This window comes from Myxocyprinus asiaticus, chromosome 25 (assembly GCF_019703515.2).
Source record: "Myxocyprinus asiaticus isolate MX2 ecotype Aquarium Trade chromosome 25, UBuf_Myxa_2, whole genome shotgun sequence".
NCBI lineage: Eukaryota > Metazoa > Chordata > Actinopteri > Cypriniformes > Catostomidae > Myxocyprinus > Myxocyprinus asiaticus.
The window spans coordinates 21,075,246-21,090,666 of record NC_059368.1 but is presented as its reverse complement, the minus strand read 5'-3'; the positions used below and the strand labels follow the sequence as shown (position 1 = coordinate 21,090,666).

Genomic DNA, 15,421 nt, shown 5'->3' with positions numbered 1-15,421 from the left:
TTTGTGAGTTAAGTGTACATCGACGAGATCGTGTGAAACTGAAAACGTAGTTGAAGCAGAAGTTCGGTTGATTGCGCCATTGAACGGAGAACGGTGTTAGAGACAGGCCGAGAGCACGAAAGAGAGTTGCTAAAGCCGTGAGTTTCATTCAGAACATTGTTGTTTCTGGCGTAATACTGAATTTAAGTTTTTGAAGAATCATACTGCGTTTTTGGAGTCATCTATGAACCGTATCATAGATCGTGATACGCTGTTTTCCCGCAAATCGCTTTAGTGCACTTGTAAGTGCGCTAGAACAAGAGTTCGTTTTGCAATGAGTGATTTTTTTCCCTTTTTCTGTGTATTTTTGACATTCAGAAGAGTCTGACAATTGCAGACGATCAAAATTTGCTTTCAAGAAGTGTTTTTCTTGTTTTTGTGGATCGACCCTATTCAAGTGGGCCACGTGCGTGCTGTGTCTGAGCCGCGCCATTTTGTTCCAGAAAGTTCCAGAGTTTTCCCGAGCTGCACTGAAGCTTCTCTGGTGTTTTTTATGTTTATTACCCTGCCAACCAGACGACATATCCTCATTGTCCTGTCTCAGATGTTTTGTTTCACTGTTACAAGTCATCACAAGTTACAAGTCATCATAAATCATAAGTCATCGCAAGTCATCACAAAGTCGACGCATCAAAGTCATCATTGCTACAGTCTGGTACAAATGTTCTTTACACACACCTATATGAACATTTTACTGAGTTAGATTGAACTGAACTGAGTTATTATCTGAATTGTGAACCTGAACTGTGATTTTGAACTATTTGATGTGAATCTGAGTCAAATGGAAACTGAATCATAATGTTGATTCAAAAGAGTCATTTGAACAAAGTTAAGAGTCATCAGAGTTATTTTAAGTGAATCATTTGAATTGTACTACAAGAGTCTTTGATTTGATTCAGAGTTTAAGAACATCCAGTGTTACTAGTTAATTTACGTGTCCAGATATTGAAATTCATTTTAAAGAATTTACATCTGAGGAATGTTATATAAAGTGTTTGAAATTGTTAAGCCTTGAAGATTCATAAAGTTTGTTAGACAAATTTAGAGAACCTGTTATTTGTTTTATTATTTTATTTCATTATTTCATTTAATTGTAACAAACCTTTTCAGAAGAATTCCCAGTTTCCTAAAAAAGAGAAAATAAATTATGAATTGTTAAAAGTAATGCAGCTGATAATTACTTGTGGAACTTACTTTGGAGTATGGGCGTCTCACTTACACTATTAGGTTTAGGGGGGTGGGAACGTGAGCTTAAGTTATTATTTTGCATCACTTTTATTCTTCGGGAAGCCACCATGTTGACACTTAATTGCCTGAAGACCACACTTCTTATTCCTGCAGTATATTATACAATAGTTAAGCTAAAACATATACACACTTACTGTGTATTCTGAGACTCAAAGCACTGGGGGTGGGGACTAAGATCCTGTCACTTCTAGGTCTTCCAGGGTAACGTTGTAGTATTCCCCTACTAGGCGGGACCTAAGAGCCTGTTACATTTGCAAAGAGTACAAACTTATTGATGAATCATGATTTCTATGTGAAAACATTCACACACAAATACATGTGTCCACATGGTTAGGGAATGAGACCCATTGTTACTCAAAATTACATGAAAATTACTGTATAAATTGTCTATCAAGATCTGACATTGATAACCTTCACATATGTATATTTTTTTGCATAACATAAATGTAGTTGAGCTTGCATCTGTTAGCGCAGTTTTACAGACTTCATCAACTACAATAACATTTTGGAAATGTCTGGAAAATGCGTTTCATCATCAAAAGCCAGAAGGCATCTAAAGCTCAGTGAAAATGTGTGGTTTGAACTGCTGACCCTGTCATTCTCTGTAAACTTCCCAAACACTGAAAGGCAAACCACATACACTGACAGCAGAAGGGACAGGAAGGAAAGAGTGCAGGAAGATGGAAAGGTGAGAACACGCAAAACAAAGAATGGAGTGATGGTGAAGTCACTTGTATTTAGGAAAAGGAAACAAACTCTGTTGTGCTCTCCATCAATAGAAAAAGACACAACCTTCCTTTAATTACCTAAACATTTATCACTGTATCCTAGCATCCTCCTTTCATTGCTTCTGCATGCCCTGATATATTATAAACATCATGAACTATTTTACATTACTTTTGAGACTCAAACAGGCAATACATTTTTAGGTGAGTCAAGTGAGGTAAATGAAGTTCATTTTGAGGCAAGTCTACAAGTGGTTTGAGTTACAAAGTTGGATTAATATAAATCATTCTCTTTAATTCAATAAACTGGTTCAAAAATAGTATTGATTTGATTTATTTAAAAAAGGCATTCCATGAACATGACATGACAGTACATGTGTTGTTTTATTTATATATAGTTAAAACGTCAATTATGTTTTAATTGATGGATTTATCAATTCACATTAAGCTTTTCTTTTTTTTTTTTTTTTTTTTGCACAAATTTCTTGTGTTCCGTTCGTTGTGTGCACCTTAACTGGTTTTGTGTTTCTGGCTTCTAAGCCACAAACAACATTTTACTTTGTTGGTTGACACAATTGGATATGTAATAATTGTAGGTTATATGCAATGTTTAGGTTTTGACACACATTTCAGTCTTGCACCTACAGTACTATCTTGCCTTCCACCTTAAGATACATAAATTTGTATTTGTAGTGAAAAGCGCTGTTTGATGAAATGCGGAGTTGCTGCATCCGAATCACTCTCTTATAAGGCTTCATTTCATGTTAGGATGCTGCCTATGTAGGCAGGAGACAGAGAGGCAGCTCACTAAGTTTTGGAACAGACCCACTATCACAGATTACAGATCAAAGACAATTCAGACCTATCAACCGATTCTGATACAATTCAACCAGTAATTCAATTAAGTTTGATCTGCAAAAATATTCAATGAATTTACTGAAGAGGATTTGATCATAAAGTGTACACCACTGATGAATTGTGAGGGATGGTCTTTGTGTATACACGAGACACATGGAAAGAGTCTGCATGATTTCCCAGTGAACTGTCTTTTGGAAAAGTTTTACAGAAAAGAAAAACTATTGTTTCAAAAAATGCAAAGGGAAATGATCTGACACCTTTGCCCTTTGAGTTCGGAAAAGAGCAGAAATATGGCAAGCCAAACTATGGCATGCCAAAGCCAGGAATGACAGGAGGTGAGAACAGAGGGTGGTTACCATGGTGGGAAATACTCACCATATTGCAACTAGCCATATTACTTTTTGTTTTTTGTCTCACCGTGGCCTGTACTTTGACTTACCTACCAGCTAGCATGGCAGCCAGCCTGTCTTGGATTGGCCTTTGACATGCTGTAGTTTAGTAACAATGATTCACTCTAGTTCAAGCAACATACTTTTTATTGAAGTACAGATGAAAGAAAAGCTAACTGTGTCTGATTTGTTGATCTCAGGACATCAATATCAACACGACCCAGATATTGATATAATATTGTATTGTCATGTCCCTGCTGATTCCAACTTCTAATCATGTCATGGGTATTTACAGTAAACTGTCCCTTACATCAGCAACATATGCACACACAAAAATCAGCTAACCTCCCTCAATTTATATAAAAATTCTTCTCACTCTTACACTGTCACACAACACTTGTCTATTGTCCAGCCATTGGAGTTAGGCCCATCTGTGAATACATACAGATCCTCTCATTCAGTTGTTCTCACACACACTCACATACATACCAATCCCAGCAGGGATATTATAGCCCCGTGCAAAAGCACAACCCTTTGCTGCCTGTTCCATCCAGATATGATTCCTCCTCGCAAAAGAAACAGGAAACCAGGCAGGAAAGGTTTCACAAAACAACTCTGTGCCCCTTTCTCAAAACATGCAACTCCTATACATCTCACACACACAAACATATGCCTGTACACACCAAACATCAATCACAAGTCATTAGCATGTTTAAAAGGCATAAAGATGAAAGGCATTGCAACAACCAAGCTTTTCACCACTGTCTATTTCTCATTCCCAGTTCTTCTCATGGTGCTCTGGGTGTGATAGTTGGAGAGTGAGAGACACACTCCTGCCGAAACTAAACCAAAACCAGACGTGTGTACGTCAGAGTGTGTTTTCTGTGTTTCATACTTCTCTAATATCCTATCACTTAAACAACACTCAGAGTATCAAGTTTGGGAATTTCAATCAAGATAGGAAAGTTATGATATAAAAAAAATAGCACATGAAGGGGTTCCTGAGGTACAAGAACAGGGAAGAGGTCTCACATCCAGTGTCTGCATCAGTGTAGGTTTGATAGCATCTTTCATGAGGACTGCCAAAGCCCCAGTTACACCCTGAGAGAAGGAAACAGCAAAGAAATGTCAAAATATGTTGGTTAGATCAGGCGTCGAATGTCTTCATGGTAGTTAATGGTCACTCTACTGACAGCTTTTCTCAAATGCTTACACACACACACACACACACACACACACACACACACACACACACACACACACACACACACACACACACACACACACACACACACACACATCTACATAGCTATCTAAATGGAAAAATTCCTTTTATAATTACTATAGACTTACCCTAAGTCACACCCTAACATTTAAAGAAAACATTTAGCATTCTTAGAATTCAAGCTGAAGAGCGTAACTTCTGCACAAGAGGTTTCCCAAAATTCAGTGTTTTAGTACGGCTCAATTCCAGTGTTTTAGTACTCAAGATCAGACTCAGTCTCAGACTTGGGACCATATTTTTATGGTCTTGGTCTTGTCATGGACTCTGACTCAAACAAGTGTGGAATAGGACATTTCGGGCCGTTCACACACATTTAAGCATCTGTCCATGCTATTTTTCAGTGGTTTTCCTACTGTATGTAAACATGTGCTAGACTGACATCTTTGACCATTGAACTGCATATCAGTGTGTTTTCAGCATCAAAAAGTTATTTTGTCAAGTTAAAAAAAAATGTAACTGTTAAAATGTATCTCAAACACCAGTGTTCTATTATATTCTTTGCGCTGCGTCTCGGGGTTTTTTAACGCAAGTACATATCTGGTCTGAATGGCCTCCAAGTCTTCTAGAAATGCTTTATCCAATAGTTACATGAATGCTACACACACTGAAAAAAACATAAAATACTTCTCTCAACGTCATCAGAATTGAACAGTTTGATGTTGTTTTTGCCTTGAGGTTTTTGTGCATACCCCTAGATGAAATCTTGCAGGCAGAAGCAAGCAGAAATGCTTACTTGACTTACAATGAATGGAACATAGTAGTGCAATTGGGAAAATCATAAACAAATTGAAAGTAAAGCTTTAGATTCACTTACTGCGTATACAGTACATCACATTTAAAACATTATTATTAGGTTTTTATGTCCATTTTAGTTATAGTACAGTAATACAGTATTTTATATAACAGAAATGTTTACTGAACTTACAATGAATGTAATAAAATAACACAAAAACTGGCAGTCTGTATTGCCATGTGGTTGCTCAGTGGTTAAGGCTCTGGGTTACTAATCAGAAGGTTGGGAGTTCAAACCCCAGCACTGCCAAGATGCCACTGTTGGGCCCTTGAGCAAGGCCCTTGACCTTGTCTGCTCCAGGGGTGCCATATCATGACTGACCCTGCACTTTGACCCCAGCTTAGCTGGGATATGTGAAAAAAAGAATTTCACTGTATATGTGTGATAAATAAAAAAATAATTAATTACATGGGCACCTTGTCCCTTTAATTAGATTTTTTTTTTTACTAATACTTTGTTAACACTGACATTGTAAATAAAAACATTTCACTTAACCTAAGATGAATACTTGACTGGTAATATTGTTTAACCAACATACGCTTCAGCAAATATGAGATATATTTGACATATGAGCCTAGAGACAATTTAGTTGTTTACACTGTACATTTAACACATTCTCTTCTGGTCTTGACTCGGAATCAGATGAGCTGGTCTCGACTACAACACTGTCTGTTTCTGATTGCTATATAGCTGAGGATTCAGCAGACAACCACAATCTGACACACTGTACCGGGACTGTACTGCATCACTCCACTACTGGTATGCAGACACATGAATCATCTTTAACATTGGGACGAGGAGGAGGGCGGGGCCGGGCTGTGACAACGCAAGCCCAGCCCCCAATTGGGCTAATCAGCCGAGGAGAGGGATAAAGTTTGTGAGAGAGAGAGCCACATGCAGCTGCCATGTGTGTTTGTTCTGTGTGTCTTTTTGTTTAATTAAAATATTACTTTGACTGTTCAGACGGTTCCCGCTTCCTCCTTTCCCAACCTTAACCGTGTTACATTGGTGCCGAAACCCTGGAAGGAGGAGGGATGTGCTGTCTTGGAGTCCTCGCCACTGCCATCCACCCAAAAGAGCTTCCGCGGCCATCCGCGAGGGGAAAAGGGGCTTGCTGCCGGATGCCTGGAGTGGTGGAGCCGCTGCCAGGGGCGGAGGAGTTCCCTACCAGCCGGAAACATGGAGAGGGGCGTTCCATCCACCAGGGGTCAGAGGACTGGCTCCGGTCCACCCATGGAGGAGCGGCTATCGTCCGCCAGAGGGTGGAGGAGTGATCGAGGATCAAGCGACAGCGTGTCTGGGAAACCGGCGAGCAAGTTTTTTTTCTCTCTCTCCTCTCTCTCTCTCTCTCTCTCTCTCTCTCTCTCTCTCTCTCACTGTCTCTCCACCTTGCCATTTTCCCTCTCCTCTTTTTTGTTTTGTTTTGTATTTTCCCCTCCCCATGTCCCACTCCCCAGCCCTAGGGAGGCGGGGAAAAGCTTGCCAGCCGGTGCAGCCAGAAGAGCAACGCCCCCCTACGCATGCCCAGCCCCCAATTGGGCTAATCAGCTGAGGAGAGGGATAAATGCAGTGGAACGTGGCAGTTCAGGAGAGAGAGAGCCACATGCAGCTGCCATGTGTGTTTGTTCTGTGTGTCTTTTTGTTTAATTAAAATACTGTATTACTTTGACTGTTCAGCCAGTTCCCACCTTCTCCTTTCCCAACCTTAACCGTGTTACAGACATGTTGAAAGTGTGCTTATCTACACCGCAAATCTGGATATATGCCACGTTATAACACTCTTCTCCATCATTTGATGAATTACTTCTGTCATGTTCGATAAACAATGTACACAATCATCTCTTTTAAATAAAATTCAGTTTACCACTTGCTATACTTAGCTGTAATAGCATGAGGTTTATTGAGCTGGGAATTTCTGTGAATGAAGTACAATCTATAATGAGTCTAATTTACACAGAAAGAAAGCGTGTTTGCACGGAAAGGAATGAAAATGACAACTGAAATAGTCAAGATGTGGTGCTATTTCAGCGCTGACTGCGCCAACTTAAACCAGATTGCGGATGGTTAGTGAATAAGATGCAGGTTTTTGCAGTGAAATACCATGCACAAAAGTGCTGCAAGTGTTTAGTGAATTCGCCCCACAGTGTTTGCACTTTTCAGGAAAATCAACCAACAAATGGCTTACTTATAGTTGTCTCTGCAAATTAAGCTGGGATGAGAAAGCAGCTAAAGATTATATATATATTTTTAAACTGCTTAAAAAAGCATTTACTTTATGAATTGCTTTTCCAACTGATGGCATCTATGAATATTCACAAAGAAAGGTTTTGTCAGATTTAGCTTGCTTTTTAGGACAACTTTGTCCACGAAATATAGCTAATAAGTACACACACAAACACACACACCAAGTCATCTGCAGTGACTTGCTGTCCATTTCTGCTGCTGTCCACGACCATACGCCCCAGTCTGGCCCTCATGTCAGCCAGTCCGTCTGTGAGTGCGAGGATGGCCATGATCTCACTGGCCACCGCTATATCAAACTGCATCTGTAAGAAGGAGAGAGGAGAGATTACATCCTGACTAGCACATGAACGCGACTAGTTATTTAGAATTAGGTGATTTCCATCTAAATGAGTTGTCAGGACAGTGGAGAGATTTGTTAAAGACACACACATCCACACCTCCCTATTGTCCCACACACACTCACACATCTGCCAACTCTGGTTCTTCATCATTTACAGTAAATGGTTCCCACATGTGCCCATGACAACCCCAGCTGGAGCACAACCAAGCTGTCCTGGTTTAACTCTAAGCTAATAAATACTCCTCTAATAAAACAGCTGGGAGCAGAGGAGTGGTGGCCAGATGCCCTATCACTTGTGTCATTATTACTTGCCATTTTGCTGCATTTACAGCATCCTGATCACTCAGATGATCTATCTTAAGTGATTGTTCACAAATCCTGAAGTGTATGATACATTTTCAAGCTTTTTTGCCAAGTTTGAGCGATTTTAGGCATTCTAAACTCTTTAAATTTAGTTTTTATATACACATCCACCTAGATTGCTGCATTTACTTAAAATTAAAGGTGAAGTGTGTAATTTCTGTGATACTAGTGAAACTAAACAAAACTGCAAAATGATGACAGTTTTTAAACAAATTTCCTAAACAATCCCTCTGTCTGTTATTGGTCACACAACCAGACAAGCCTTTCCCAATTTATAGCATTGGTTGAACCTATGATAACGCTTACATGCACTTAAGAAAATGGTTTATTCCAGGGTTTTTGCAGAAAGCAGCGTTCTGAAACGTCATTCGAAGGAGAACGCCATTTTCCTGACGCCGCTAAAAGGATTGAGAGAAAGTGGTTTAAAACACCTGGGTTTCTCCCTGAGAATGCGGCTTATGTGGCTATGTAAACACATTAGTGGTGTTACAGGTTTTTAAGAAGTGTGCATGTGTGTGAACATACTGGATAACAAACGTCAAAGGATGGAGCCCAACAAAATGTCAACACAGTGGAATGAATTCAACATTTCTGGGAGTACAGTTGGAAAAGCACATACACTATAAACTATACCAATTTATACACACCAATGTAAAATACTGACTGTTCCTCACTTTCGTGTATATGCGCTCGTTGATTGGGGGGAATACCGGAGTTTGACTTAAGAGGGAAACCCCACTATTGCAGCACAATTCCACTGCAGGTTGCGATAGAAAGTGAAGGAAACAAACACAGCAACAACTCTGGAATATATCGACATAAAATGAAGCAGCGGAGAATAAAATAGGGAAGTATTCCTCGGACACCATGTTTGTGATTTAAACAAGCATCTTGGAGAAATTACGTTGCTGTGGAGAAAGCTGTTTACTGACTGAGCCGCACTGATACGGGAGTAGAGAGATAGCGCCACAGAGCAACAGTATTTAAACTTTTCAGGAAAACTGACCTACAAATGGTTTACTTATAGTTATGTCAGCATATCACACAAGGATACAAGAAAGTATTTTAACTTTGAAAATTACGCACTGCAGCTTCACCGTTGAGGTGCACACTGTTATCTGCCTGATTTGGTTTAGGAGTCATTATTTCTGAAAGCCGATGACATACCACAGACTTACTAGATTCCAGTTAAGGGAAATATACATAAAAGTGAGAGAGGGAATAAGAAAGAGAAGAGTGAAAGGCAAACAATGAAACATTACTAAATATCACCTTTGCTTATACTGTTATTTCATTTGTATATTAAAGGAATAGTTCACCCAAAAATGATTATTTTTTCATAATTTACTCACCCTCATGTCGTTCTAAACCATTTAAATTCTGAAGAATGTTGATGCTGCGCTTTTTCGATACAATGAAAGTGAATGAAGACTGAGGCTTTCATTTTGCTCTCCTTTTGTGTTTCACGGAATAAAGGTCATACAGATTTTTATGACATGAGGGTTAATAAATGTTAACAGAATTTTCATTTTGGGTGAACTTTAGGCATCTTTACACTGCTGAGTTAAGGCTGCTCTGTGCCTTCTCAAAATTCTGTGTAAAGACACAGTGCCACATAAAAGCCAGACTAAATTAAGCCTGCTCTGACCCACCTCAGTCCTGAGTATCAAAGGCAGTTCTAATGCTGCTTTGGTTTCATGTATACGAAATGCAGCATCGGAGCAGCCTTAAAATGTAACTAAAGCCAGAGACTGTTATGAATGCACCGCCCCCATGCCACAATTTCATACATTTTTAAAAGTATAATTTCATATTTTTATTAATTTCATAAGCTGGGTTTCTATCCACACATTTTGGGATATCGCATAAAAACTGCTGGATGGAAACACCAAGATGCAAATAAAATCACCAAAATGTACATAAAATACATATACGCTCACTTGAGGTGGATACATTTTACCTTCGATAAGAAGAAATGTGCATAAACTATGATGGAAACACATTTACCAGTTAAACTCCTGTTGAATTTATTAGGAATACAAGATGCGCATCAAAAAAGTCATGTGACTGATTAATTCATTTATAACTGGACTAACCAGCGGACCAGTCATCACATCTGAAATGTTGCTCTGGTCATCCTGAAATAACGGTGTCCTTAAAATCCAAAGCCTGCTTAGAGTTTGTAGAGCAAATAGGTCAAATACAAGCTTGAACAAGCTTGTTTATTGCCATTTTTAAAAAATGTCTTCTAGATCTGCATGGTTAAGTCATAAGGATGGAGGAATTCACCCACATAGTGCTCCCAGATCTGTGTGATGTGCTGTCACTCCCAGACATGAGACAAATTCTTTACAGTGTTTTGTCTGTGTGCTCAAAACTGTGAGTATTTTATTATATAAAAGAGTCAGAGTGGCTACAGTTTCTCCAGAAGTGACAATTTTGTTCTTTTGAACACAAGGGATTGAAACGCGACTTTATTCGAACACATCTTTTTATTATGGTTTTTCACAAAAATTATATTTGCAACTTGGATGGAAAAATAGCTTTCCCTATCTGTCACTCACTCGACATTGTGTCGATGTAGTGACACTAGGGGTCACACTTGGGAGCCCGAGACACATCTGGTCTTTGATAAAAGGCCAATGAAAATTGGCGAGTGGTATTTGCATGCCACTCCCCCGGACATACGGGTATAAAAGGAGCTGGCGTGCAACCACTCATTCAGATTTTCTCTTCGGAGCCGAACGGTCGATGTTTACTGAGCTGACTGTTCATTCACCTCTGCTGGATCTGATGGCGCATTTCAGGGTCTTCTCCCTCCTCTGCACTAGTGCACTGCAGAGAACGCCCCTGGGTGCTTCAGCAGAAAAAAGAGAGTATATTTTCATAAAAGAGTGTATTTCTCTAAAAGAGTGGCACACACGGAATGTCTTTTTAAAGACACATCTTTTTAAAGATGCCTTTCCGTTTGTGTGTTATTCCTGGTTGCGGTCGTTACCTCTCAACTTCAGATGGTCACGATCGCAGTCTTTCGTGTCTGGGCACGACCCACACGGAGACAGCGTTCGTGGATTGTTCATGTTCTCACTGCGAGAACATGACCATGGCAACGTTGCGGTCGCGGCTTGCTTTCGTAAGAAAAAGGCTCCCCGCCTCGGTCCTTCTACCTACGGGTATGAGGCCAGCGCGGCTAGCACTGGGGGCAATTTGGGGAACCCAATGGGACCACCTCCGCCGGGTATTCCCCTGCGGACCTCCCATTCCCCAGCACGCTTGTCTGCCCCGATCGGGCTTCCGGATGAGTATGCCGGCTCATCTCACAGCGAGTTCTACCTTTTGTTCGGAGCCCGTGAAGCTGATGAGCTCTCGAGTGCAGCATCAGAGAGCGGGCTTGTGCAGTCAGACGCAGAAGCCTCAGCTGGGCTCCCCCCTTCGGGGACGATTGCCCAGTCACAGGCTGATGCGGAAATGATGGACATGCTTTCCCGGGTGGCCGCGAGTGTCGGGCTAGAGTGGAACTGCACCGCTCAAAGCAGCCATGCCTCGCTCCAGTGCCTTTCTTCCCGGAAGTGCACGAGAAGCTGACAAAACGGTGGGAGGCACCTTTTACTGCATGGTCTCGATTTCTCAGTTCCCCTGCCCTCACTACCCTCAATGGCGGTGCGGCCAGGGGCTATACGGTGATTCCCATGGTGGATAAGGCGCTCATGGTGCACCTATGCCCGCAGAGCGCCGCCACCTGGTGCGGATGCCCAAAGCTCCCGTCCAAGCCCTGTAGATTCACGTCGTCCCTGACAAAGCCTACAGTGCTGCTGGACAAGCCGCCTCTGCCCTGCACGCCATGGCTCTCCTGCAGGTCCACCAAGCCAAGGCGCTAAAAGAACTGCACAAGGGTAGTTCTGCCCCAGATCTGATGCAGGAACTGCGCTCGGCAACCGACCTCGCTCTCCGAGTGACGAAGGTCACGGCGCAGTCTCTCGGGCGGGCGATGTACACATTAGTGGTCCAGGAGTGCAACCTTTGGCTCAACCTGGTCGAGATGGGTGAGGCCGACAAGACACGGTTCCATGCTGCCCCTATCTCCCAGGCTGGCCTATTTGGCGACACCGTCGAGGACTTTGCCCAGCAGTTCTCGGCGGTGAAGCAGCAGACGGAGGCTATCCGGCATATCCTGCCCTGGCACAGCTCAAGATCCCGCACCCCGTCTGCTTGTCACCAAGGGCGCCCGCCCCTTCGGCCCGGCCCCGGCGTGGAGCCCACCGCAGGAAGCAGATGCCACCCGTCTCACGGCCGGCCGCCCAGAACCCATGAAATGCTTCAAAGCACCCCCGAGACGGGCGAACCAGGGTTGACGAAACCCACTGCTTTGGAGCTGGTAGGAACACCACTCTATCCCCCAGTGGAGGGCTGGGTGGAGAATCTTTTGTTGCCTTTTCATTTGATTTCGCCGCATGCCCAAGTGGCTGCGGTACCCAATAGTTCAGCAAAAGAGCGGTTTCCTCGTTCCCTGGGTCACATACCCGGTGTGGATGGCCGTCATCACGACCACCATTCACCTTTTTACCCTTGCAAGATTGGCGCTCCAGCGGCGGTCTCCCCACCCCTGCGCACCCAGCTGTGGCACAGATCCGCCCCCGATATGACAGTCTCCACGGGTTGCAAGGACAGGCCTCTTCCTCCCCTGTCCTAGGCTGTTCAGGGGTGGTCACAAGGAGGCAGGTAAGTGCTTCAATGTCCCTAGACTCAGCACGGCCATGACATGGTGTGGCACCTTGAGCTCTGCCCCGCCGCGAGGCCCCACCTGCCGGTACGTCTGACGAGGTTGTCCCTTTGGTCCCCCTCGTGCGGAACTTGGATGCGTGGCTTGCGCTTTCCAATCCGTCGCGATGGCTGAACCGGACCGTCCGACTCGGCTACGCGATTCAGTTCGCCAGGCGTCCGCCCAGGTTCAGCGGTATCCACTTCACCTTGGTGAAGGACGAAAACGCTGCTACCTTGCGCTACGGAAGGGTGCGATAGAACCTGTCCCTCCGGCCAAGATGAAGAAGGGGTTTTACAGCCCCTACTTCATCGTACCAAAAAAAGGCGGTGGGTTGCGTCCAATCTTGGACCTGCGAGTACTGATCCGGGCTTTACACAGACTCCCATTCAAGCGGCGAGCGTCCGGCATCAAGATTGGTTCGTGGCGGTAGACCTGAAGGACGTGTACTTTCATGTCTCGATTCTACCTTGACACAGACCCTTCCTCCGGTTTGCATTCGAGGGTCGGGTGTATCAGTACAAGATCCTCCCTTTCGGTCTGTCCTTGTCCCCTCGCATCTTCACGAAGGTTGCAGAGGCAGCTCTTGCCCCGTTAAGGGAGGTGGGCATTCGCATTCTCAACTATCTTGACAATTGGTTAATCCTAGCTCACTCTCGGGACATGGTGCTCTCGCACCTCAGCCGATTAGGGCTTCTGGGAAAAGGGGTCAACTGGTATTAGGGGTCAACTGGGAAAAGAGCAAGCTCCTCCCGGTTCAGAGCATCTCTTTTCTCGGTTTGGAGTTGGACTTAATCTCATTGACAGCGCGCCTCACGAACAAGCGCGCACAGTCGGTGTTGGCCTGTTTGAAGGCGTTCAAACAGAAAACAGCGGTTCCACTGAAACTCTTTCAGAGGCTCCTGGGGCATATGGCATCCTCGGTGGTGGCCACCCCGCTCGGGTTGATGCATATGAGACCGCTTCAGCACTGGCTTCAGACTCGAGTCCCGAGATGGGTATGGCGCCGCGGGACACATCGTGTGGTCATCACGCCGGTCTGTCACCGCCTCTTCAACCCTTGGACCGACCTCACATTTCTACGGGCAGGCGTTCCCCTAGAGCAGGTCTCCAGGCACGTCATGGTCATAACAGACGCCTCCAAAATGGGCTGGGCTGCTGTTTGCAACAGGCATGCAGCCACCACCTTATGTTCCGGCCGTTGATCCAGGGCGAGCACATGTTAGTTCAGACAGACAACACGACAACGGTAGCATATGTCAACCGCCAAGGCGGTCTGCACTCTCGTTGTATGTCACAACACACCCGCCATCTCCTCCTCTGGAGTCAGCAGCACCTCAAGTCACTGCGAGCCACTCACATCCCGGGTGACCTCAACACTGCAGCAGACGCACTGTCACGGCAAGTTACCCTTAGGGGAGAGTAGAGACTCCACCCTCAGGTGGTCCAGCTGATCTGGTGTCATTTCGGACAGGCACAGGTAGACCTGTTCGCCTCCCAAGAATCCTCCCCCTGCCCGCTCTGGTATGCCCTGACCGAGGCACCTCTCGGCATAGACGGGCTGGCACACAGCTGGCCCCCTGGCCTGCACAAATATGCATTTCCCCCAGTGAGTCTACTTGCACAGACTCTGTGCAAGTCAGGGAGGACGAGGAGCAGGTTGTCCTGGTAGCACCCTACTGGCCCACCCAGATGTGGTTCTCAGACCTCACGCTCCTCATGACAGCCCCCCCCCGGCGAATTCCCCTGAATTTGCCACCTCCTCTACGATGCGCCTGTATGCCTTTAAGTGGCGTCTGTTCGCTAAGTGGTGTTCTTCCCGATGGGAAGACCCCCAGAGATGCGCAGTCTGATCGGTGCTTTCCTTCCTGCAGGAGAGGTTGGAAGGGAGGCTGTCCCCTTCCACCTTGAAGGTGTATGTTGCTGCTATAGCAGCAAACCACGACACAGTGCATGGTAAGTCCATAGGGAAGCACGACCTGATCATCAGTTTTCTGAGAGGCACCAGGAGGCTGAAACCCTCCAGACCGCGCCTCGTTCCCTCATGGGACCTCTCTGTAGTTCTTCAGAGTCTACAGAGAGCCCCTTTTGAGCCTTTGCAGTCAGCTGAGCTTAAGGCACTCTCCTTGAAGACTGCCCTCCTGACTGCGCTCACTTCCATCAAGAGGGTAGGAGAACTGCAAGCGTTCTCTGTCAGTGAAACGTGCCTGGAGTTCGGTCTGGGCTACTCTCACATGATCTTGAGGCCCTGACCAGGCTATGTGCCCAAGGTTCCCATGACCCCTTTTAGGGACCAAGTGGTGAACCTGCGAGCGCTGCCCCAGGAGGAGGCAGACCCAGCCCTACGCATCTATTTGGATCACACGCAGAGCTTTAGG

At 44.4% G+C, this 15,421-nt stretch overlaps 1 protein-coding gene across 1 annotated transcript in view; it reads right to left on the bottom strand.

The window, feature by feature from the left end:
- Positions 1–15,421, bottom strand: part of mthfd1l (methylenetetrahydrofolate dehydrogenase (NADP+ dependent) 1 like) — a 79,914-nt gene that overhangs the window by 25,430 nt on the left and 39,063 nt on the right. Inside the window, 2 exon segments of the mRNA XM_051654379.1 lie at positions 4,292–4,360; positions 7,743–7,877. Coding sequence (XP_051510339.1) covers positions 4,292–4,360; positions 7,743–7,877 — 204 coding nt within the window.